This window comes from Diadema setosum, chromosome 11 (assembly GCF_964275005.1).
Source record: "Diadema setosum chromosome 11, eeDiaSeto1, whole genome shotgun sequence".
In the NCBI taxonomy this organism is placed as follows: Eukaryota; Metazoa; Echinodermata; class Echinoidea; order Diadematoida; family Diadematidae; genus Diadema; species Diadema setosum.
In genome coordinates, this window is record NC_092695.1 from 11,369,267 (window position 1) to 11,396,470 (window position 27,204).

At 37.7% G+C, this 27,204-nt stretch overlaps 2 protein-coding genes across 2 annotated transcripts; one reads left to right on the forward strand and one right to left on the reverse strand.

Annotated features, from left to right (window-relative positions):
- Positions 1-9,596: 9,596 nt before the first annotated feature.
- On the reverse strand, positions 9,597-10,748 carry LOC140235036 (somatostatin receptor type 5-like). Its single transcript, XM_072315075.1, has one exon. The coding sequence runs from the start codon at positions 10,746-10,748 to the stop codon at positions 9,597-9,599; it is 1,152 nt and encodes a 383-aa protein (XP_072171176.1).
- A 7,367-nt stretch (positions 10,749-18,115) lies between these two features.
- LOC140234769 (DNA-directed RNA polymerases I and III subunit RPAC2-like) lies at positions 18,116-26,722 on the forward strand. Its single transcript, XM_072314805.1, has 5 exons — positions 18,116-18,223; positions 20,361-20,473; positions 21,124-21,200; positions 22,579-22,658; positions 24,436-26,722. The coding sequence occupies exons 1-5, from the start codon at positions 18,182-18,184 to the stop codon at positions 24,478-24,480; spliced, it is 357 nt and encodes a 118-aa protein (XP_072170906.1). The 5' UTR covers positions 18,116-18,181; the 3' UTR covers positions 24,481-26,722.
- Positions 26,723-27,204: the final 482 nt, after the last annotated feature.

The following is a 27,204-nucleotide window of genomic DNA, read 5'->3' on the forward strand; positions in this document are numbered from 1 at the left end:
TCAACTTTGCCTGGCCCACAGAGTGTTTAGGGGAGTCAAATTCAATTTCATATTGCCGAGCGTATGGACGATGATATTTTGTTACCACGACGTCGGCGGTCAGAGTTTGATCTCGTTATGTTCCTTCCGTCACCGTCCTGGTTCACAGACGCAACATGCTTATCCAGCAAACTTTATAGAGACATAGATTTAGATTTTTTTCAAGGGAGGAATGAAGGAAATCAGATGACAAGACAGAAAAAGACATGTTATCATCGAATTCCTCTTGGTTCATTCATCAGAAATTCCATAACAGCATAAGAAATATAATATACAAAAAATTGCATTAATTTTGATGAATAGAAGGAATATCTTCGTAGTTATCATGTCTTGATACACCATAAATCTCTTTTATTTGTCATTAACTTCACGTGTTATATCATGCAACTGCAGTAATAACCAATACTCCCATCATATACCTCCATCGAACGGGTTCCCCTTTTGAGTGCTTTAGTCGTTTGTTTGTTTGTTTGTTTGTTTGTTTGTTTGTTTTGTGTTTTGGAATTTATTTTAATGGTGGTATTAGATACTGGTATTTAAACATTATGTAATTGTATTTATATTATGCAGATTTCATTTTTATAAACATAATCACAATAACATATCATAGGTATACAGCTATAAAAGTAATAGTATAGTTGGATATATTTGTTTTCCATTTGTTGATGTTTATGTGTGTGGGTTTTTAAAGAAACAGGTGCAACATTTTATGCCGTGGATGTATTTTTAGTTATTGGATGTAAGGATTTCTGTGCTATTTATGATAAATTCATGAAGTGTGTGTTGTTTTGATATCTTTTGTGTTTCTTTTTTGGAATGTGTGCTCTACATGGGTAATTATGTATGCCACTTGATTCATGAAGATTTTCCATTTTATGGACATTGAATAATAATTAATGAAATGAAATGAAATGAAATGAAGTGAAATGAAATGAAATGAAATGAAGTGAAATGAAATAAAAATGAAATGAAATGAAATGAAATGAAATGAAATGAAATGAAATGAAGTGAAATGAAATGAAATGAAATGAAGTGAAATGAAATGAAATGAAATGAAATGAAATGAAGTGAAATGAAATAAAAATGAAATGAAATGAAATGAAATGAAATGAAATGAATATTCCGCAAACAGACTGATTTCTTTTCCCATAATGTTTTTTGTTATCTAAGCCTCAAACCAATCATGCAGGTAATTTTCTCCTTGTCAAGTAAACTGAGAAGAGTCAGATTGTTTTGATACGAACATATTGCTGAGAAATACATCTCGCCTGTACTGGCCCACTTTTCAACCCGTTTCTATCCTCTGTGCATCAAACAAAAGAGGCAGAAGGGTAGATCACTATTTAGTTAACCTAATGTCTTTGCCCGTCCACCAAAACACTTCACTGCAAGCATTGGCAAAGTGCAAATAAGACAAATACAAAGACGCAATCGTTACTGACATCAAGAAAGAGAAGGAGACATGGAGATGAGGCAGACAGACAAAGAAAGAGAAGGAGGATGAGAAGATTAAGAATGACACGAGCATGCGGTTCTCCAGCCACTTCATGCTGGGGTCGTCGCTTTCCGTGAAAGGTCCCCACCCAATTTGGCGCACTTTTTTTTTTTCTTTTCGTCACCAGTGCAAACGTGGTGCGACACTTTCCGACGACAATTTTGTGCCACTTACGCAAACAGAGAGCCATCTCCTGTAAAGGGTTCTTTCTTGGCTACATCAATCATGAGTTCGGGAAAAACCAATGCATTATTCAAAGCATGGCGCCAAATGAAGTCATCGACGCAGCATCGTAGTATTGGTCTCCCTGTCGAAACAAAGTTTTAACAAGTAAATTGAGCGTGTATTCTGCAGTAAAAGCGCTTATAGGATATTTTCCATTAACAAACACAACAACAAAAGCAAACAAAAGGAGCACCCCACTTTCATGAATAATTGAAGATTGAGACTTATTCACTTTCAAGTAGTACTCATACACTTACAGCTGGTAATATGCAGGATATTTTATAACGTTTACCCACCCCCATATTTTTCCTTCAGTGTTATAGTGCGATCAACATTCGAACTCTCGAAACAGGCAAACTAGCACCTGCTTTTGGCGTCACTATCTTTCCACACGTCACTCTGTCTAAAAGGAGACGTACTGAAATGGTGTTAGCTTCTCTTATCGATTCATTCTTGGCCTAGATGTAGCTTGTTTTTTCCTCTCCCCAGTCCATCCCTAATGTTATGGAAGTTGGTCACAAGGCGCGGATTCAAGCTATCGATCAGTGGTAATCGATGTTAAACAACGTCTTGTCGTTAGAGGTTATGATCTGTTCGAAAAAAAGGGGGAAAGGGTTCTCAAATGGATTCTTTGGGAGCAGTGGGTTTAGATTTTATAAGGACATATTCGTTCCTGATTTTTGTCTCACCGAATTAGTTAGTTTGGTTTCTCGCCAAGTCCTTCATTTGATAAAAATAGGGATTTTTTCATTTCATTTCATTTCCATTTTAAATCATCATTTAGTTTATAAAGTTTGCACTTAAACAAAACATACAAGAATATAGGAACGTTCAGACACACCAAGCATTCTTATCATTTTAAATGTTCGATGAAATGCCTGCAGTGTTCACAGTTTGATATTTATGAGGTTTAATGCTTTTCTTTATCATTAGCGATATATCATATTCATGCTCATTATTGAAAAGCAAACTTAGGGTTATCTTGAGTGTGGTTGGAAGCATCATGAAGAAAAATAAAAAAAGAGTTACAAGACTTGACTGATGCATGAGAACACAATATATAGCTATAAGTTTGAAAGTGTATTTGGAGGTGATCGAGAAGATTCATCGGTCAAGAAACTTGTTTTTCCTTATCCTTAAACTGTATTGTCTGTTGCAGGCAAACCTTGCATTTTTTTATGGGTGGTGTTCACAAGTCTAAGGTAGATAATTGGAGTGAGGTAATCATGACAAGACGTCGGCATCAGTGGCGGATCCCAGGAATTCCGTGAAGGCGGGGGGGGGGGCGCAAAAAATAATTCTGGTCGCACTTACGGGTTTGATCAGCTGACAAACAACTAAATATAAGCGACATCTAGTACAAATATTTTCGTTTCTCTGCCACTTCCGGGTTTCATCAGCTGACAAGCAGTAGAAGGGTTTCTTTAAAGAATTAAGTTGTTAAGTTGGGCGCACGCACACACTTTCTTTTTTTTCATTCATAACGGAAAAAAAGAATACAATTCTTATAGTTCATTACTACAAAGACTCGTTATTCCAAAGGATCGTTTTTCCCCGAAGATTGATTGATTCGGAAAAGAAAAGAAAAAGTTCACTATTCCGATGGTTTGTTCATCCGAACATGAAGAAAGGTTCCTTATTCCGAAGATTCATTAATCCGAAAACAGTATAAGGTTTGTAATTCCGAAAGTACAGTAGCACGCATCTTCTTGTCATTTTCGGATTAACAAACCTTGTGACATTTTCGGAATAACGCCACAAAATGTTGGGATTAACCAAGGTGGTTTTATACATGGAGTAACAACAGTTTATTCCCTTTGATCTCATGTTTAACAGTTTATTCCCTTTGATCTCATGTTTGATGCCGCCACTAGAAATATTTGAAGTACTAGTCAATGTACCCGTGGAGTGCCAGAAATCCTCTATGGGGATTCCCCCAGAAATGGTCAAGGTCACTGGGTCAACAGACGTCAAATATCTGTTTTGCGCTACTCCTTGGTCCGATCTTGGCCAAACTTGCTGGAAGCATAAGTAGGCGTACACCAAAGTGATTTTGAGGAGAAAAATCTCTTTGGCGTACACCTGGGAATCCCCATATAAGTAGGCCTACATAGCGCCCTCTATCGGGTGTCCGATTATATTTCTGGGGGAATCCCCATATAAGTAGGCCTACATAGCACCCTCTAAGCGCCCTCTATCGGGTGTCTGAAGTTATTTGACCTTTGACCCCAGTGACCTTGACCTTTCCAAAAATGAACTCCTCAAGGGCAATTTTGCGGTCAACCTGCATCCACCCACTAAGTTTGGTGGAGATCGGACCAAGGACCTGGGAGGAGTAGAGGAACAAACAGACAGACAGACAAACGTTGCTCGAATTATAGTATGATGTGCTAAACTGGAGCTGCCTCACAGATAGGAAGACAATTGACTAGTGTCTCATTGCGTAATCACCAGCCACTTTCAAAGGAAGATATGTCTTTGTGATGGTAATTACTTTTCGCTACCCCTTCTTGATAAAAGATAGGTGGTACAGACACGAGGATGCGCGAACAGAAATTGAGCAAAAAATGCTGAAATAAAGCTGATGTGGGCACTAATCTGATATAATCTATAAATAAAGAATTATATACTTGAAGATTATTCCATATTACTTTCAATTGGAGAAATTAAGCCGAAAAGTGATAAACCAGCTTTCCAGGATGGTACAGTTTTCAACATTTTCACATGATACAGCTCTGATTTACACTTTTGTACAAATTTCTGGACGGAATTGACTTTTATTTTACGTGCTTTATCATTAAGTGAAATTTCATTTCATTTCATGAATAAATAGGCAAAATATGGCCAACATTATGATAACGTTCAAAATAAATCTTCAGATTGCTCAGCAAGTGCACCTGTGGAATTCTTTTGTACATCAATAGAAATCTGACAACTGTTTGAATAATTACAGCCAGTTGGAACTCCATGTATAAAACCTCCTTGGATTAACGAACATCTGCAGTGCGTTGTGTGGTATAGAAAATTGTGTGTTTCAGAACCACGAACCTCCGGAAAAAAGGACTTTTTTTCTGATGTTGGTTATTTGGTTTCCTGATGACATGATATCACCTGACAGGATGTGGCACAAAGTTAATTTATCTGTACTCACGTAACAATGATTTCACCAAGGTACAAGTTTGTTTACTGTATACCCACCGATTCATCTTACTCGTCTCACACACATGACAGCATAAAATAATTCCATTGAAACTGCCAAAAACTAAATTTTCTTGTTTGTCCTGACCATTCGTTTTGTTTTCAATGTCTATTTGCTACTTTCATATCCTGCTTATTTCAGACTCATGCGTTACCCTGCAGACACAACATATATGCGCCCGTCAAAAGCCATTATCTCAAATGTATTTTGCTGTCAAAAATAAAGTCCTCTCTGTACACGGAAGATAAGGTTATCATTACCGACTAAAGTTTATTGAACAATGATGATCCGTGATATCCACTGAAGTAAAAAAAGGTTCGATCTTGACCGTAAATGAGAAATGTCGTAGAGTTGTCATGTGACAATATGTTTATATGAGATTTTCAGGAGCTTGCTGAATTGGTTTTCTCTGACAGTCTGATAGAGGTGATCTCCGGGGATTTGACGCAATTTTGAGCTAGAGGGATATTTTTCGACAAAACATGCCAGAAATAGAACATTTTGAAGTACACCGAAAGATTGAGAACCAACATGTTTTTGACATGGAGTACAGGGAAATTATTTTCGATTTTGAGTATGTAATTTTACTTTTTAAAACAATTTTCTTGTAGCGTCTCTTTCACTCTTATGACAAATAACTTTTCGACTCACTCCATATCCATGATAACCTAGAATGCGTTCACCTTTGTCATGCCTAAAAATCCATCCTGAGGCTTCACCAACAATTCAAGAACATAACAACCTAAAAATTACATCATTGTCTTGTCTCAATACAAGAACGTAAAGGCCCAAACAAACAAACAAAAATATCATATACATTCAAAAGTCTCACATGGTGGAGTCGATAATCTGACGTCCATTTATGGTGATGTTCGTTATTCTGAACGTTCGTTCATTGGAAAATAGAATAGGTTCGTTATTCCGTACACACAAATTACGTGTACCGAGATGTTCGTTAATCCGAAAATGAAATAGGGTTCGTTAAACCAAATATTTGTGGCGTAATTCACAGGTTTATAATTCTGAATATTCGTTAGTCCGAAAATGAAAAAGGTTCCATATTCCGAAGGTTCGATAGTCCGAAAAAGAAATAAGGTTCGTTAATCCGAAAGTGAAAAAAGTGCGTGCTAACAAACCTCTAAATTTCATTATCGGATCAACTAAAGTCGCTTTAGTATTTTTCTTTTCTTTTGCTTCTTTGGATTATAATGGGAGATTGTGAACCAGCTAGTATATTTATGTAGAGCATTCTGCTATCATTCATGTGCAATTCGCTATGTTAATTGTGAGAATATGTCAGTCTCAAGTTGTTTTGAAAGATTATGAGCAATTGGTGTGGTACAGTTGAAAGTAATTCATATTATACATTATGAACATGCACAAACATATGGATGCACGTATACATGCACATATACTTTATACACACACACGGGCAAATATACATTATAAAAATTCTATTTCAGGAAACGTAGTTTATGTTTGTATATACATGTTATATTTCACTCTATAGTACCTAAACATATTTCACAAAAGTCATATCACAAATCATTTATCGACATATTATCAGGAAAATATTTGATTTAAAAGTTGCAATTCAAAAACGCTTTTACAAGAATTTGACCTTGTTATGATATATCATAAATTGTAGCTGGCAACCATTATGAAGTAAAATGAATTAACAACAAACGATATACTGAACGATATACAACCTCTTCCTTCAAACTGAATAGTTTTCTGATTTGCAAACTTCAAAATTGCGTTGCATGGAATTTGCATTTATGCAACGTTTGAATAGCATTTAAACTCTTGCTCTATGTTTCCTTGCGTCATTGACACATCCTTTGTTTACTCGGAAAGACTTTACTAACTATTGTTATCGCGGACAACACATTGCATATCACTTAGTATGAAATCATGGCATTCATGTCTGCTAACTGTAAATAAAAATGTTATTCTGATATATGCTTGATCCTAAGAACACTGTACAAAGCAAAAATATAATCATAACGTATTTATGATATACAGGTATCATATAACTTAATCCTTAATAAATCATCTTTAATCAACATGATTATAGTGCTCTGTGCGATGATTTTCATGTCCACAGTTTAAATACTGACAGCAACAGAAGTTCATTTTAGTTTATCAACAATCCCACAACAAAGTACTAGTAGTTCAATTCAAACCATTTACATCATTTCATCCCTTATCTGTTCTCATCGAATTCCTCTCGTTTTACAATCCTGCAGCCTTTCTTTAACTTGGCATACATGCAGTGAGAAAGCATATTTTCTTCAACAATATCAGACCGTCAAAAACAAATTCCTGTCAAGAGATACATTAGGATATCATAACAAACGATCATTAAGGTAATGACAATCCATGATATCTGATTAGATTTGTTTGAAAATATTTTTTGTTCTTGACATCAATTGGTAAGATGCAGATTTTGTCTTCAGATATTTTGTTTTCAAAGATACGCAACATTGCTGAGTTGTTTCTCTCTGGCATTCTAGAACTTTTCTAATTTGATTTATTTCTGAGATTACGGGATATTTATTCACAAGGCAGCTTCCATGGTTTGGGAATAGAAAATTTAAGAGAATACAGAAAAGAAAATAGTTAAAACACAAGATAAATTTAGTTTCGAGGTTGAGAATGAACACATAACGCGGAGTCTTTATCATTTCGCTTGCATTTTTGTACCATTCTATTTTATGGTATTGTCCACTGAAAAAAAAGTAACAACATCTCAATTCATTAGACTGGGGTTTACATGTAAATAATAATTGCGTTTACAGTGGTCGTTCTGTTATTCTGTCACAAAAATATAAAGATAGATAAAGCTTGAACATTGTATCTTACTTTCAAATGGCTGTAGTATTAGAGTCGAAACAGCATCCACTTTATGTCTTGTATTCTGCGCCTTCTCATGAAAGATTTGTAGATTGTTAATTTGTCAAATGTTGATTTGAAAATGAAATTTGTTAGAGAAATTTCTTTCCGTTCTGAAGATAAGTTGATGAGTTCAAGATTGGGATGCAATGCATCTATTTTCTTGCTATATCTGAGTTAAATGCGCTGCATTCATTGTTAGAATAGGTCAGGCTCAAGTTGTTTTGAAAGACTCTGAAGGAATGTTGGTTTGATGTAAATGATTGCTTTATAGCCAGTTTTGGTTATTGTCTTGGCGAATGAGGTGAGGTCAGCGGATAAATACATTTTAAACAAACTTATTGCTTTTTTGTTCGAGGCAGCCATCACTACTACCTGCTTAGATGGCAGACTCGTTTATTCTTTCTTTTCTTCCTCAAACTGTAAATAAATGTATTGTTTTGATTTCACTGTATTTGTTCAAATACTAGAGATTTTCATGATTAGCATAATTTGAATTATGTACATTTTTGTTATGATTTTCATGGAAAATGCAGAAATGCAATTAAACTAAAACTAAAACAAAAGAGCTACGAGTTTTGAAATGTCGCTGCTAGCGTATTACCTTAAAAGAGAGAAAAAGAGAGAAAATTGGGATTTTTTAGACAGGCCGTCCTTGTAGAAAGGTTGGTAACCATCCTGGATTTTTCTTGTTGCGCCAAAAGTGTCAACAATTTCAATAGTGACAGCTAACACATTATCTTCGTTACTATACGATATAGATTGCCTTTGACGGGGTTCAGACTTACAGTGGAAGTCACTCGTAACGAGTTGAAAAAAAAAATGATTCGTGCAAATGGAGTTATTTTGCAAAATCCCCAGTGCAAACTGAAATCGCACTTTTTCCCCGAACACGCTTGCCAAGTCACGATTGGCCAATCGCGGTCCGAGTGTTTACTTCCACCCTGCTGCACTACTCTGGCAAAAGGATGCAAGTGACCGAAATGCAATATCCAATGATTGAACAAAATGGGTCTGTTGCTTACGTTGACACTACAGAGCAATGTTAAAATATTTTGACTCTGATACTACTCATCTCGATAGGAATAGTGTTTCTAATCAAAACCAAGAATAAAGTTCCACATGTAGTTCAAGTTATATACAGTAATTCATTAGATTTTGAAAAGTATTACTTGCTTCATATTGCCGACTATGTTAAAGTGCGTAATGTACTTGCATCTTTTCTTTGCATGTTGTATTGCGAATTATTTGATCTATTATGGAGTTTGTGACACAGCTGTGGTATGAATGTAGCATGTGCAAATTGAGAGGAGACTCATGCATGTCATGTCAGTGCTTGTATCAACAGTCAGTACTATAGACACATTTGGAAACGGGATAACAAACGATATTTTTTGTAGTCTGAAAGCGCTCTTGAGAGAAGTGATCTGCCAGTGCTTTCGAAGATATTTCATCGTCGTTTCTTTCTAGTGACATTCTGTATTATTTGTTTGCAATTATAACATTGTCAGCGAATAGAGTTATTAACCATTGATCCGGACAGGCAATAAACATAGTTCTCCAACACGTATCTCATCGTTCACAGCGATTTTTGGCTTCAAATATTTAGACGTTTCAATGTCAGTAGTTCCACAAGCAAATCCCTTGTCATATCCCTTTGAAGAACACTGTCTTACCAAGGAGGTACTAAGTGAGTCGCCTCGTACCTACGTGGTTTAACCCCTCTGAAGATTTTCCTTACCTTTACACTCTGGTATCCAGTGTAACACGCATGAACTCGTTTGTGGCGGTATTCGTAGAATGTCCGACAGGACTAGCGGACGCACCGACACGGAAAGCCTGCCTAAATGCATGTCTGTAGCGGTGGCTCATGGCTGTGTATATGATAGGGTTAATGACGCAGTTTATGTAAGCAAGGGATCGACTAAAGAACACGAGTCTGGCCTGAGCGTCGCTCGAAAGATGGTAGTCGTCACCATGGAGAGTCGCTATCATATCCGAGAAAGAGATGATTTCGAAGGGAGACAGACACACGAAGAACGCCACCCCATTAATGACTAGCATAAGAGCTACCCGATCTCTGACGTGTGTATCGACGTCGGGACGGATCTCCGTGTGAGCCTGCAGACGCTCTATTGACTGGCTTAAACTTCGGACGATCAGCACAAACATGATTACGTTAACGACGAGTGCGAAAAAGAAGGGAATCGTCTGCATTCCGTTGGCATAGGGCTTCATCCAAGGATGAGCTGGAGCGCAAATGCCCCAAGTCGACGGCCAATTACTGAATGATGAATCGGTCGAGAAAGCAAAACACACTTGCAATAATTTAGTTGATGAAGGAATCAGCGTCGACGACAGACATAGGGAAGCCAGCCACGACCCCGCCGTCAAGAGGGCGGTCTTTGACTTTCGATGTCTATTTTTGAGACGCGGCTTGCAGACCGCCAAATAGCGATCCATTGACACTAAGCTGACAAAGCAAAGTGAGGCAAAATAGGCCGTGTCCATGATGAGGTACACCCAGATGCAGCCTCCTTTGCCGAGTGGGTTATCGTCACCGTGGATCGGAGATCCTCGAAATCGCGCTATTTTCTCTCCTATTCCCGCCGACAGGAAAACAATATCCGCTACTGCTAGATTCACGAGGTAACAGTTGATTGACGTCTGCATGCATGGGACGCGGTACACAACATAGATAAAAGCAGAATTATCCAGAATGCCGAGTGCAAGGATTATCGGGAGACAGAGGGTGACGAAAATTGTCTCGCTCCGGCTGTACCCATAAGCTTCTCCGTCACCTTCATCAGTGAGATTCAGCACCTCCAAGCAGCCGAGAGCACCAAAGGCCATCTCGTTTGGTTGCCCAGTCACTTCATCGGATGACGAAGTCATCGTGTTTTCTTTCGCTGCAAACGCAAAGCAAGGACAAACAATTTGGAAGGTTTCAAAAATGCAAGTTGAAGTCATGCACTTCATGTGATTATAGAAGAGAAATATTGTCGAATCTTCCATTGAAAGACACATTCTTAGAATATTTCCTCTGAATAATCCTTCACATGTACAGGCTTTATTTGACATCGACTGATATGCATATCACACAAAGGTATAATATCACTGATGAATGTAATCGTCCTGAAATTATCTCTTCCTAGTGACATTCGACCCGAAAAGTCAGTATCAAAATATCGAGGGAAAAAATATTCCTTTTGCAGAGAGTATACAATGAAAAATATCATGTAAGTCACACGCAAATTATGATCTCCTGTGCAACCCCATTTTCACCTTAGACATAGTACAGTGTGCATTTCATTCTGCTGTCAATGATAATAAGATGGTAGTTAAAACAAAGTTTTGGCAATGCATCAGCCACATTATTTTTATCACGTAATATGTTTGCCCACATTGTTAGATATTTTCGTTAAAGTCCCTTGGCTATGAATATGAAACGAAATTTAATCAAATCGAATCAACAAAATATGATAATGTATACCAGGAGCTCAAAGCATTGGAAATAAGGGGAATATTTCAAATATCAATAGACAAAAGATTATATTTTTGCTTCGGACTTTTGATATCGTCCTGATGATTGATTCTTTGGTTTTAATTGTTTCGCAACTCACCGTTGTCTGAAGTGTTGCACCCGTCAATCATCCAGTAACACCTGACATGAGTACTATATCCGTCACCAGTGCCTACAGGTCTACTCACAACTGGTCGCCACAATATGGCAGCATCGACAATTCTGCACGCTCACCATCGAGCTACTCTGTGGCAAATCTCTAGACGCCCAGAGTTCAGCGCTGGAGGTCGACCTCTATATCATCATTATTCTCATCCCCCACTGAAAGTATAATATCTCAACGCGATGGCGGTCCGCATTGCCAAAATGAATCTTCCTTTCGACTTGCCCTCGAGAAGCAATACTGCTGTGTCAATGAATCGAATGCCGCTGATTACTAAAATAGTCGCAGACGGACATTAAGACGTTCTGATTTTTTAAAGCTTTTGGCGCCTCCTTCCCCGAGTGCCATTGAGATTCAAAATACTGTGGCCCGTACTCTCAAGAAGGACACTTCTCTATACCAATTCTCCCGCGATATTTAGATAGGGGGCACAAGAAAGGGTGATACACTCACAAAAGCTGTTACGTTCTCACTGAAGAGTGGGCGCATCAGTTGCGGCTTTGCGGGGAGGCTTGTGAGGCCAGCAAAGCAACGGGTCATCGCAATATTGAATGTGATTGTAGGTGGCACATAGAGGCAGTTCGTCCATGTAATCGCATCAAGCACATGTACCGTGTTATGACAAGCATGGACAAAATTTGAAAGAGAGAAAAAAATGATGTTATTTCTTCACTGCATTACGGGCAAACATGAGGAATGGAAACTATTGCAAGCGAAAGTAAACTGTTATTGATAAACATTAACCATTTGAACTTCAACCAAAATGTATACCTTGAAGACATCCTAGACCTAGAGTACGTGACTTGTTCACATAGTGACGTCACTTGCATCGCACTCTCGCACATCACAGAGGCAAAGATTGATTATTCATTTTGAAAGATTTACAGAATGAACCAAATTCCTCTCTCTCTAGAGAGAGAGAGAAAATACGAGAAGGCACAATGTTCTTCAACTTGAGCAAACCCTTGGAGTGTTTTGTTGTTGCTGTCGTTGTTCTAGAATATGCTTTGTTATTACAGACCTGTCATGTGGAAAAAAAGAAGAAGAAGAAGAAGAAGCTGCATTGGTCTGTTGTTTCGAGATTTATACCTTTCGTTTACGATAGGTTTGTCTTGCAGTAAATTTCCGTAAGATTTTTCTCTATCTATCTATCTCCCTCTGTTTTTCTTTCTTTCTTACTATACTTTCTCCCTCTCTCTCTTCTCTCTTCATCTCTTTGGCTGCATGCAATTTCATACAGTCATTGTCATTGTCAGCAGAAATTAAATTTGTGTTTTTTTTTTTTAACCTGACACTTTGACGTCACAACTGCTGTTCTTGTAATCAATTTTCGGCAAAGAATAGAGTGGATTCGTAAAACAAAAGCATAAGGCGAGATCACAAGTGAAAGGAAAAATAATAATGACAATATATATAAACAAAAAACGACAAAGAGAAACAAGAAAGAAATATTTAGAGAAATGGAAAAGGAAAAGGAGAAGGAGAGAGGGGGAAGAACATAAGAAAGGGGACCATGTGAGAAAGGCGTCTGTTTGCTGCACTGCCTGCGGGATAATGACGAAAGAGTTACATATTTGACGCAATAATAATGAAGCTGTGTTCCTATCGAACTCTTGTTGCCGCGAGGAGGCCCGTAAGGGGCGACATATGCCGTTAATCATGGCCCGCATGTTACTTCAGCATTTCTTTCAGAGTGTTACTCAGAAGCTATGCATGCCTCGGCCAAGACGCGCGTGAGAGAGATAGACAGGAATATATAGAGAGAAAGAGACAGATGTCTAAATGTAAATCCTTCCCCCAACCCAAGCCCTTACCCCCAGAGACCTTGGGAGGATGAATTGTATATGTAAGTATAAATGGCATCCCAGTGTTGCCAAACTGTGACCTCAGTCACGCGAAAACTGCGTCTTGCACTGCATCTTGCACTCTCACCTGCAACTGCACCTGCACCTGCAACTGCACTGCACTCACCTGATCACCTACCTCCAAGAGAGTTATGTCGTTGGATAGTCATTTTATGAGGCCTCCATCCATTTCAAGCTTAATCGCTTATGATGGTGGTCTCCTGCATTCAATTATCTCTGTTGTCTACTGAAAAATACTGTATATTTTATTTCATGTTTCTGTGTATCTACATTGCTCAATGCAATCACCTATGTGAATATATTTATGTATACTGTTATCGATTTATTTCACTGCACTTGTTATTCTTTGTCTTTGTACTTTTTGAAGTTTGCATTCAAATTGCATCTGATTAAATGCAGAAATAAAAGCAAAACAAACAAAATAAAAAGGAAAATGAGAAATAATGGCCTTTATTTCGTAATGCCTCTTTCTTTTTAATGCTGTACCACAAAGGTGAGATTCACTTTGTTCTTTTCTCTACGGTCTAGTATAGAATTTGTGACTAAACCCAGACAAATTACAACCAATCCTTGGAAATTTACATTGAACTGAAAGGAATAATACACAGTACGAGTTCCATATAGTTCTCATTAGGAGTGATATGTTGGTTACACTTTATTCGTTATTCAGAAGATATAACAATAACTCGTTATCCCAAATTTAATTCGTCATTCCGAAGGTAATTCGTTAACCCGAAAATGAAATAATGTTCGATATTACGATGCTTCGTTCATTGGTCCGACCGTTCGTTATTCCGAATTAAAGGTTCTCTAACTCGAAAATGAAATACGGTTCGTCATTCCGAAGGTTCGTTAGTACGCACCTTTTTTTTTTTTTTTCTTTCTTTCTTTTCTTTCTTTCGTTTTCGGATTGATGAACCTTCGGAACAACGAACTTTGTTTCATTTTCGGATCGACGAACCTTCGTTAACGGCCTGTTAACGATCGCCCTGACACTGTACAGGCATGCTAACCTGGAAACATTGAACTGCACATTACTTGAATATGAGACCATTCTGAAGCAAATAATTTTCACACAACGCCTATAGATACAATAATGTACTCTTAAATGAATCCCACAAGGATTGGAACAATCATCCCCAGCATTCCCACTGATTCCCACTGATCAGTTACTAGCCATCCTCTTTAACATTGAATAATAATGTACAATGAAATCATCACGAAAGTACATTAAACTGTGGCTGGATGGTCCTACTCAGCTCCGCCATGAGTTTGGAGCTGTTCTGCAGAGGGGTCAAGAAGAAAATAAGCTCGGTACACTCGAAATAAATATACATATTCATAACAGTAACATAAAATATACAAAATCACATCAAAGATACGCAGAATCAAAATGACATCTATTGTAACAATTCAATTATTCTATGCAAGATAAATCATTTCAATATAATTATTCAGCAAATATATACATCTACACTTCAAAGAAATACAGTCCGACCTCTCCAATCCCGACATGTCGGGACCGGCGCTCATCCGGATAAGGGATTTGGCCGGATATGGGAGACTCGATGTTTAATACACGCAGCTGCCCTCCCAATGGCAGCTGCATGTACATTGTATAAATTTTACGTGAACATGTCACATCCTTGTCAGCTGCTTTGCGTTCAGAATTGTCTGATAGTTTGCTCAACGAACGATCGCCTATACCGTGCCCTGATTTAATGATAAGTTTTCTGTCCATGTTCTTGCTATGATTTGGGGGTAGTGAGTTTTTGAATGGACGTTATTTAGATGAAAAATCGATATGTATGTATGTCAGTTATGTTGGGAATAATAATGTAATTCATGTGATTTTGTGTAGGGATTTCGTTCGAGTTTGGAATATCCCCTTTCCTCGTATAGGACCCCTAATTATTAGATCGAAAGAGAAAAAAAAAATCACTGTGAGATCGCGTCCGGATAATAGAGAGATCCGGATAAAGGGAGGCCGGACAGGAGAGGTCAGATTGTACATGATTGTACATATAAATAAGAAAATGTCCTATTGCTATATAAACACGCAATCCTCTAAAGATTTGCGGCAGCGTTGAATTATTTTGGGTTTGAGGATGACAAGAGTACTGACAGAACGAAGATTATAATAGGGTATAACAGCTCTATTAAATACGGAGCAGACAACATGACCGATTGTGGTTCATTATCTAATCGAAAATCTTTCCGATCAATTTGTTGTGGCTCTGGGATATAGACCGTCGACTGTAGCCAATGCTAGTCTGGAGATCCGCGGTTCGATTCTCCCGGAAGCAGCAGCAGTGCTCAATTTGCATGGACAATGCGCTTTTATTCCTAATTTCTTACTCCTTTTATGAGAACTTTAGAATAAATGCTTAATCTAATGTTTAAGTTGCCTTGGATGGAAATGGTAAATCCAAATCAGACAAATAGTGTGGTGGACGTTTCATCAAACTCTGACAATTTCAATTGAAATCTTTATTGGATCTTAATGTATTGCTGGCACATTAAATTTTTTACGAACAAGTTTTATTCACGACAAAGGCAGAACAAAATAACGAAGCATTGATATAATTATTATCTCACATGTCTCTCATTGCTATTGACCTACAAATTAATTTAACGTATTCTTAACGAAAGAACGGGAAAAAAAAACAAAAAGCAAAGCATAGAAAATGCATCTTTCGCATCAAATTACTGTTTTATTGTAATGACCTACACCACTGACGGCTTTTTGGAGAGAGTTGTTGCTATCATTGCCCAAGAGCATTATTGATAGAATAGTGTGTGTGTGTGTGTGTGTGTGTGTGTGTGTGTGTGTGTGTGTCAAATATTCTAATTAATTCTGTTATGAATCTTTATTGTAGAAACTGCAATATTTTATTGTAAGAATTGCATTTAACATGATTGATTTGCTATTGAATCATAGGTCAAGTAATAGATGGTTTCAATTATTTTTTGTGGTTTTTTTTGTATTTTTTTTTTCTCACTGTTATGATATGTTATTACTAATCCTGTTATGAATTCATATCGTAGAAAATGAAAATGTAAAAACTAGTTTTATGAATAATTTGATACTGGGTACTTGAAAGAAATTAAATAAGATTTCGAAAGAAAAGAGTGTGGATGTGGGTGTGTGTGAGTGACAAATATTGTTACTATTTCTCTTATGAATCTTTATTGTAGAAAACGCAATATCTTATTGTAAGCATTGGTTTTAAATGATGGATTTGTTATTGAATCATACGTCAAGTATAGGTGGTTTCTTTCTTTTTTTTTTGTTGAAAATCCCAAGCGAGGCATGTTTTACGTGTTTTTGACTGTTATGACATAATATTGTTACTAGTTCTGTTGTAAATTTATATCGTCGAAAATGCAATTATTATAATTGGTTGTATGATTGATTTGTTACTGAATTATTTTGATAGATATCAAATAAAGATTTTGAAAGAAAAAAAATGTGTGTGTTTGTGTGTGAAACAAATAGTAGAGTTGTGAGGTGACTATAATCACATCATTCACATTTTTGTGATGCGACCAACGTACACCACATATAAACTATCCTGTGCAACAGGTAAAACTTCCAAATGATTGTCTTTTTATATCCCTGATTATTCATCTGATACTTTTTGTCTCTTGTATAATGACATGTCTACCACTCCATTTGATTTTATTCTATCTGATGAAAGTCAACCCGAACATGGCCATTATGGAGTAGCTTATGACATGCAACCATATCGGTCCGGTTGTTGCTTGCTGGTAACTTTAACGCTTCCCCTCTGGCCATGTGGAATAACTCCAAACACGAACTCCAACGCCAACAATTACATTATTGTATTGTAAATTTGAAGTTATTCAAACAATCAGAGACATGGACAAACATTTCGAAACACAATCGGGGCTGATGAAGACTAACTAGTGTGCTCTAATAGGCACTATACTATAATTATGGAATGAATTTAAGGGATCTAATATAATTACCTAATTATCCGTGACGTCATTGATTGTGTCTTGTCTGAGACTCCCGCGTGTTTCTATGCGTTTCACTTCCTGGGCCCCATTTCATTAAAAAAAAAAAAACAAAAAAAAAAACGATATGATAGCAACTCTTGCTGGAATGTCAATTGTCATGGTATGGCAAGGATCTATAAGTTTCCTGATTGGCTGCTGCTATACGGGAAGTTGTCATGCCAGCAAGAGTTGCTATCCTAACATCTTTTATGAAATGGGGTGAGCTGGCCACGGTAACCGGTGTCTCCAGGTCCAGGTGGAAAGCTGCCAACACCAGTGTGTTTCTTTTTAAAGGGATGGTAAAGTTTTGGTTGAGACCTAATTTCAGGTTTCTAACATTTTTTGGTGAGATAATGAGAAACCTCTTATGAAATATGACAGAGCATGTAATTCCATGAGGAATCTAACGTTTATTTGATGAAAATTGGTTTTGAAATGGCTGAGATATCCAAAACAGAGCGATTCTAATAAGTGTGGGACCCACACTTTATTACAATCGCTTTGTTTTACTTTGTTTTTGGATGTTTTAGTCATTCCAAACCTGATTTTCATCAAATAAACGTTGAATGCCTCTTAAACACGGGGATCAACACCTGCATAGCAGCTAGCTAGCACGTGTTTAGCCCGACCAGACGCCGTGCGATTTAACAGCGACTGATGGGCAGGGCGACTTCGTTAGCACGTGTGAAAATACAGGGCACGACGAGTTACTGCCAAGCTAATTTCACTAGGGTTACGGGACTAACTACAAGAGATGGCGAGTACAGAGGTCAAAGGGAGTGGGAGACTAGGATTCGTAAGTAAATTTTACTTCATTTATTACTGTTGAAGTTCAGACATACCAGTAACTCATGATGAAGGTTTTGTTCGATAGCTCCTATTAGTCCCGTGTACTGCTAAATGTGTGTGTGTGTTTTATCGGACAGCTCCAGATGTACCAAATTTAGACATGTTGTTTATAATATAATTACTGCACCAGTGCAGTGTACTCCACTGATCATTGACAATGGTGACACGTAGAATCTAAGATATCTGATCTTTTAGTTTTATATAAGCAGAAGATTAATAGAACATTTGCCATGTAGTGATGCTGTAAATCACTGGTACTGTTGATGTATCACTGATCATGTTCATGTCCATCCAGATTTCATGTGGCGGTTGATACGACCATGATTCTATTTCTATGAACAGATGAAAGTGTCTCATATTCAGACTTTTAATCAGAGAATCAGAGTCCAGCATTGTCATTGCATTGGAAGCAAAGTAATCTGCCTTTCCAATCCAAATGAGGGTTGACACCAAACTGGATTAAGTAGCCAGTGCCAGTGGCAGTGATAATGAGTAAAGTGATTCGATTTAATTACCATATTTTTAGTTCCTGGCTGGACAAACAGAATACCATATTTCACTTGAGACAACATACAATTTGTAGATTCATAGAAGAACAATTTACTCAAAAATTATGATGAGCTATGCCGATTAGTTGGGTCTATGAGATGGGTTGATACATTGTATCATTGGTCAATGTTCTACCAGAAAAAAAAAAAAAAAAAAGAAATATGAAGATGAGCAACAAAATGAAACTGTGCACTCACATGCACAGCCATGATGGCTACAGTGTAGTGATACTGTAACCATGATGGCTATGTGCAGTGATACTGTCACTGAATTAAGCTTTCGTCAATGTCCCAACAAAGACTACATGAAATAGGGTAAGGGCACCAGTATTCGGTCAGGCACCGGTATTCGGTCACTTATCACTAGTCACCAGCCAGTAAGTTCAACTGTCACAACACACGCAAATCACACTAATTCACATACTTGCACTCTCATTCACAACAGGAAACTCCCTTAGCCCCCTCCAAAAATCCATCCAAAATCCCAAATTTTACCGTCAAAAGTGCAGAATCGGCGCTGCTTTCCAAAAGCACGTGCGGATAAGGCCCAGTTGTAAGAGTACGGGTCGCCGAAAAAGCGCTAAAAATCGAGAAATACGCTGTTCTCTCGCGGGATTTTTCGCTTATCGCAAGCTTGGAGTGTAATGGTATCCTCAAAAATGCAAAAGAAAAACAAAATGTCCATACGTGCCGATACAGTGTCCCAATGTACAAGGGTTGAATGCAAGTGCCGAGGCCCCAGTATTCGGTCACCAATGCCCGGCAACGGTCGCCGCAACTTCCCCGATGCAATTTTGCGCCAACAAGGTAGCGCGCGCGCGCGTTTTTCAGCTGCCTTGAACACGCATTAACTTTGAACGCGCACATCGCGTGACCGAATACTGGAGCCGATGACCGTATACTGGGGAATTTTCAAGGTGAAATATTTCGCGATTTTGTGCAATTCTGTGAGATATTTAACGAAATGAAAGTTGAGATTAAAGAAATTTGATATATTTCACATACATTGCTGTAGATATGGTGTATGTATGTATTATTTTAGTTTGAAAAATATTGCAAAAAAGCTTAAGTGACCGAATACTGGGGATGTTACCCTACACAGTATTAGTACATGTAGATACTAGATAGGTATACATGTTTACTATGTACTAGTACTACAGTGTTCCTTCTTAGCACCAGGCCTTGTGTCATCTGGCCAACTGTTGGTTATCAGCTCTTTCAGCATGTGCTTCAGGCTGTCTTGCTTTACAATTTTGCTAGGTAGTCTGTCTGATTATGTGTGGTGTCATAAATCATGCAGCTGAGCCCAGTAGTTGGAGCTTTCTTTGAGAAACCATCTTCCAGTGCTAAAACTTAAACAGTAATAGCATTTTAATGGCAGACTCACGATTCTTTGTGCACTCTCATCCTATTTCAGTCCATCCTTTCACTCCCTTGTGAAAGAATAGTAACAGATGTCCTAGTGTGTTTCTTTAAGAGACATGTAAAGTTCTTTGCTAATAATGTCCTTTTGATCCAATTCTTGCTGAATCACAGGTGCAAACCGCACAGATGACAGAGAACCTGGATAAGACCACATCTGTGACATTTGTTATGCACGGCGAAGACCACACACTTGGAAATGCACTGAGATATATTATCATGAAGGAGTAAGTACACCAGTTAGAAAGTAAACAACAAATATTCCCGTCATTCATATCTTACTTTGCTTCCTTCAAAGCTGCATTCCCTTAGAGTTAAGTATGTAAATAATGTCTAGTGTATGATAAGTTTTCTTTTCTGCTATGTACATGTATGTAGCTATGAGGCTTCATTTGCATATATGAATAGATACAGTCAAGTTACTAATAGTTACATGTTAAGTAACTGTTACTGGTACATACATGTATTCTCTTTGTCACCATTCTGTGTAATACATTGCAGAATGTTCTCTTGTGCAGTCAAGGGAAACTACATGTAGGTTTCCATGATGTTATGGACCATTTCAAGGTGTCTGAATCTGATTATTTATCATAGGCTTATTGGGATATTAATTATTTTTCTTTTTTGCTTTCACTCCATTCTGCAATGATGTGATATTTAAGCCTATTCATCAGGTATCCACAACATGCAATATGTAGGCCAGTTACAGGTATGAACTCAGTAATGATTTAGCAAGCAATGTTTTAATCTTGCATGTTTTTTTTTTTTTTTTTTTGTAGGGCTCTCTTTGGAATAATGACTTACATTGTAACTCATCCCAGTGACTGACGTTCCTTTTTATAATCTCAGTGTTTATGTTTCCCTCCATTACTGTCAGTCCCGATGTGGACTTCTGTGGTTACAGTGTACCTCACCCAACAGAAAATAGGATAAACCTGAGAATACAGACAAAAGGTGAGTCACAATTTTTGCTGGGCTTGACAGTATCTCTTTGATCACTGTTTGCTTGCATATAAGTATGAAAATGTGTGTATGTGTTTTCGTATTCCAATTCATGCAGAATACTCTATATGATTCACAAAATTTGTGTTGAATAAATTTGTCCCTTTTTTTTTTTGCATAAAGTTGGTGTGTTTGTGTGTGTTGTCAACACAGCATATTCAAACTTTTCTTCTCACTTTTTTTTTTCTATCTTGTGATACCGTCCACCAGGTCAAAGTTCAAAAGAGCCCATATAAAGAATGAATTTACAATGTGACTGCTTTCATTGCTGAGCAGGTTTGACTTTCAAACTTTGCAGCACTAATTACATGCCATGTGTAAATCCTAAGAAACACTCCCCACGCAATGGGGGTGAATATTACAATTATTTTGCACTTCAAAAGCCATTCATTTCATCTCCCAAACGTATGTCATGCCAGTCATTATTGTCCAAATACATGTAAACTCTCATGTTTCAGGGTTTAAAAAAAAGTAAAAAAAAAAAAAAAAAAAAAAAAAATGAAATAAACTAAGGAGCACTGCACATCATAACAGTACATTTACTTCATTATTTGCAGTTTGGGATTTTTACTTATCTTCATTCCTTAGCATCATTGTCCCCGCCGAACGAGTTCGAGCAGGGGACTATGAAACGGGCTCCGTACGTGTGTGTGTCCGTGTGTGTGTCCGTCCGTGTGTCCGTCCGTGTGTCCGTGTGTCCGTGAGTCCGTGTGTGATCAAAATGTTCAATTTGCTACTTCTCTGTCATTTATAAGCCAATTTTGATTCTGTTTGCTTTATATGATAGCACTACATGGGAGCTTTGAAACTTCTACACAGAATTTCAGTTGTGACCTTTGACCTTTACCTTTGACCTGTATTGTACATTTTGCTACAAAATGCTACTCCTTCGCCATTTCTAGGGCGATTTCGATTCCGTTTGCTTTATGTCATGACACTAGGTGAGGGCTTCAAAACTTCTACACAGAATTTTGACCTTTGACTTCTTTAACCTTTGACCTTGATTTTTTGACCTGTATTGTACATTTTGCTACAAAATGCTACTCCTTCGCCATTTCTAACCCAATTTTGATTCCGTTTGCTTTATGTGATGGCACTAGGTGAGGGCTTCAAAACTTCTACACAGAATTTTGACCTTTGACTTCTTTGACCTTTTACCTTGATTTTTGACCTGTATTGTACATTGGCTACAAAATGCTACTTCCGGCGGGGACAAATATTACGCACCGCGTAATTTCTACTTTTCCTTCTTGTTCTTTATTCCAAGCCTGTATGAACCACTATAGTTACTGATACTTTCTTATCAATTCATTTTGTTTCTTGATATTAGGTTCACCTGCTGCTGCTGCTTTCACTAGAGGACTCTCAAATCTCTCAGATGTCTGTGATCACATTCAGGAAACTTTCAAGGTATGATGATTTTAAATGCTGTAGCAAAGTACTACATGCAATGTACCGGCATGATTGCCCGCCTGGGGAAAATTAATATCCAACTTTTAGACAAGAAAAACAATTGGCAATTTGTCCTCATAATGTATTGGACGCTTGCCCAAAATACTCATTCAGGCAGGTAGGGAAAATGTTTTTGGTATGTTTTGCAAAGCAAGTTTACTTCTCTGTATGCAAGTCATTTACATTTAACTACACAGTCCTTCCAGTGCCCATACAATGGTTTTCGAGAGAGGCTATGTTTTTATGCCTCCACCAACGAAGTGGCCGGAGGTATTATGTTTTCGAGTCGTCCGTCCGTCCGTCCGTCCGTCCATCCGTCCGTCCCGTTTTGTTTTTGTCGATATCTCAAGAACCGTGTGGTGGTTTTACATCAAACTTGGTATGAGGGTATATCCTGGGGGATAATACTTTGTTTGGATTTTAGGGTCAAAGGTCACAGGTTATTTTGTGAGAAAGAACTTTTGGTACAGTATTTTACATACTATGAGACATGAACGTTTAACTTGGTGTGAGGGTAGAGTATGACAAGACAAATATTCACTGGTATTTTGGGGTCAAATGTCACAAAGGTCCTTATGATATAACAAAAATAAAATATTTTTATAATATTACAGATGTTAGACCCATGAAAGCCACTGATTAACATTGTGTTTGATCGATGTAAAAAATTCTAAAACTGAGCTGCCTGACCAGTCTAATTATGTTCAGATGGATGACACAATAATGCAAAAATAATGAAAGTAACACATTAACTATGAAGATATCTATGATAATTGCATTTATTCTCGGTCCGAGAATAATTCTAGGACAGTAGTCTATGGAGGTGATTTCAAATTTTTACTTTTTTGAAGTACTAAATGATAAGTTTGAAGCTAAATATTTTCACAGCTCATTTTTTACACCTTATCAGATATTCTGATAGCATTTAGGACCATGCAGCTCAGATTTTTTAAACTGAACATATTAGGAGAATCATGCATTATAGCGGAGGCATATCAGTCGCCATAGCGACATTTCTAGTTTTATAGATGAGGTGTTGTTTTTATGTCCTTTAAAAGGCAGTTCTTTCTTTTTCATACTATTATCTGCTTATTATTTCTGGTTTGAGATGCAATTTTTGATGCAATTGTAGATATTTTACAGAGTTTAAAGTTGTGTGTGTGTGTGCTACTTATTATGTCTTTACTCACTATCCCAGTAAATCAAAGAGATTATACTCGGCAATCTATTGGAAAACCTCATGGGTGTTGTTCTAGGTCTATGCGATTTCAGGTTATTGTGAAGAATGATTTGAATTCTCCATTAGATGGTTTGGTTAATTGGATACTACTGTCAAGTGAGTTTAGTGTCAGCAAATTTAAAATCGTAAGCGTTATTACAGAAACCCATTTATGTTGACATGCACCATCTATCAATGTCACGATCTCTGATACAGCATCTTTGACAGAATTGTCCATTTATACTACCTGGGTCCCATTTCATAAAAAGTTTATGTGATAGCAACTCTTGCTGGAATGACAGTTGTCATGGTAACAACAAGAATCCAGCTTCCTGATTGGCTGTTGCTATGGGAAGTTGCCATTCCAGCAAGAGTTGCTATCTTAGCATCTTTTATGAAATGGGGCCCAGGTCTTCCTTTTTTTCTTTCTCTTTTCTTTTGAAATTCTACCCAGCAGTTGTTTAGTCCACAAGTAGTAATGCTCCTCCCTTCTCAAATTCATCTTTGCTTTTGCAGGACAGTGTACAAAAATACAAGGACCGCATGATGGACATTCAGTGAGGACACCTAGAGAGGTTTATGTGACTTCACAGCAAATGAAGAAGGCAGATGGCCAAATTGGTAGAGTTTTGTGTGATAGGGCTTCAAGACAGGTCGACAGGTCATGTGACCTGTCATGAGTGACAGTCTGTGTCACCGTGAGAATGTTGTCAGTACAAGTGGCCAAGAGTTTGCTACAGCTAGCATTTGTCATGGTGTGATAGCAAATGCAGCAGAGCTCCATCAGCGTGTCCGGAGCAACTCCTCAAAATGAGAGAAAATGTTCTCTTCTGCAGCGAGTGAAGGATATGCATGGATTGTATTTGTTCACTTCATATCCAGTCCGACCAGATTTGTAAACAGTTTTTAGGTTTGAAGTACTCATGGACCAGTCAAATTATAAAATCTTTTAACCTGAACTATATTTTGTTGGATGAAGGTGTGACCAGTAAAAAGTTGAAGTACATACAGAAGCATATACCATACTAGTACCTATGGTGAGTCTAGTTATCAGGGTTTTTGATTTTGTTATTTTTTGTTTTAAAGTCATTTACCATTTGTAGATGAAACAAAAACCCAGCTTTAGTGCTTCAAAAGAATTCTTAATTGTGAGTTAGGGATAGAGACAACCAATGTAAAACTTTGAATCAGTATAATTAATGTTAAGTAAAGTTAATATACAAATTGTGAACAATAGTTATGATATAAATGTTTCTAGACTAAACCGTCTACAGTTATGGTTTGTTTGAAAAAAAGTGATATCTCCTTATATTTTAGGCTTTACATGTATTTCAAAAGTTTTACATACAGTCCGACCTCGATTATCCAGCCATGTCGGGACCGGCGCTCATCCAGATAAGCAAATTGGCCGGATATGGGAGACACAATATATATATATATATATATAAATATAGCTGCCGTCCAAGCTGCCGTCCCAGTGCACTGGCAGCTAGGCAGGTAGCGTACCCCGCAACGGTGGTGTAATCTATGCTAGCCTGCGCAAAATTGTAGTCCCTTCTTCATGAAAAATAAAGTATATCTTCATGTAAAAATCATACATGTTTTACGTCATTAGATATTGAAAAACCTATCATGCACATCTTATGAAATTAGTGAAATAGATCCATAAAAATCACTGTTTTTTCTCAATTTTTGGATGAAAAAAAAAAGTCCTTCACTGCGTGAACGCGTCAGGATAATAGAGATTTCCGGATAAAAGGAGGCCGGATAATCAAGGTCGAACTGTATTAGGGTGTTTTGTGATACAAATGACCTACACATTTGCATCAAATGTAATATCTGGAACATTTTTGAAATCACTGCTCCCAAAGGTAAGCAGTACCTTTAATCATTTCAAGTCAGTATCAGATCAGGTAACTTCATCCAGAGGATCATGAGGTGATGATATTCCTTTTCATGTCAATTCAGGGGACCAGCTCTAAGAACATCAATTGTGCACTCTCATTTTTTGACAGGAAAACATCAAGTCTATGATCATTAGTGGAAGAATGAAATTACTGAATCACTTTGAATTTGCCAATGCATCAAAGAGCTGAGATTTTTCAAGATGACAGACACACTGTCTAAATGAGTAAAAATACAAGTTCAATGGAAAAACAGGGTGTACAATGGTAATTTGCTTTACTTCAGACATACATGGGAGTGACTAGACACACGATACCCTGGAAGAGGATGATATACTGTAGTTGGTAATTGTGCCAGGGAGTAGTGTATTGAGGGTAATTATTCAACAGGTTTAGAACTGTATGGAGATTTCATTGACTTGATAGCACACTTTGTTTTACGTTATATCAACAGGGTGTTATTGCAGTGAGTGGGATGAGATCTGTATGTCGAACATTCAAGGGTGTGGTATAAAGAACTGTGTGGCAGTGGAAAAGTAAATGTTGTTATTCATGCTCATATTCAGTTGGTAATACATATGTCTTACTTGAAAGAAAAATCAGTACTGGCTGTTGGAAATTACATTTCAGTTGACTAATTTGTTACATTCTGTGTGATACTGAGTGTAGTTACCATTCATCCTGTCACAAGTTGTAGCCCGGCAGCCCAAATTGTTTTGATTAGACGAACGAGGTACAGTGCACTCCCATTATAACGAACACGGTTATAACGAAATTCCGGTTACAACGAAATAAAATTTAGGGCCGCAACATTATCAACTCTATGTATTTTTATTGTTTATTCATTCGGTTATAACGAAATTTCGTTATAACGAAAGAAAACTGCCGGTCCCGAGGACTTCGTTATAACGGGAGTCCACTGTACCAATATCCGAGTGGTGCATTCATTCTGAAACTTCATATGAAGTTCATGGCCAGCAACAAGGCTCCCCGTCAAATACTTCTGAGTTTCCTCAAATGCTGATTTGCCTGTGGCTCTGGCTGCATTTATCATCTTTCCCCAGTTTAAAACGGCTTTCCATACCCACTATCAAAAGTTGTTTCCAAAGTCCCTTACAAGCGCCTTCCAAAATAATTTGCGTTTGTCAACTCATTGCCAACACGAAAACTGGCCTTGTCACTGCGCAGCTGTATTGCGCCGTTTGATCCAAGCGGGAAGAAGGGGTCATATACAGTGCGCGCTTTTTTGTTCTGGCTAGTCATTGTGAATGGCCGTATATTCTCCTCGTATTCTGATTATTTTGTCTCTACAAGAGTGGCCATCCCTAGGCACATACCCAGCACGGGCAAGCTCCGAGGCCAGTCTTGCATACACTGGCTT

Bases quoted from the DNA above. Each gene is read 5' to 3' on its own strand.
- LOC140234769 (XM_072314805.1), top strand. From the start codon at position 18,182: ATGGCGAGTACAGAGGTCAAAGGGAGTGGGAGACTAGGATTC. The intron at 20,474-21,123 runs GTAAGTACACCA...CATTACTGTCAG, and splicing joins AGATATATTATCATGAAGGA to TCCCGATGTGGACTTCTGTG. The intron at 21,201-22,578 runs GTGAGTCACAAT...TCTTGATATTAG, and splicing joins CCTGAGAATACAGACAAAAG to GTTCACCTGCTGCTGCTGCT.
- LOC140235036 (XM_072315075.1), bottom strand. From the start codon at position 10,748: ATGACTTCGTCATCCGATGAAGTGACTGGGCAACCAAACGAGATGGCC.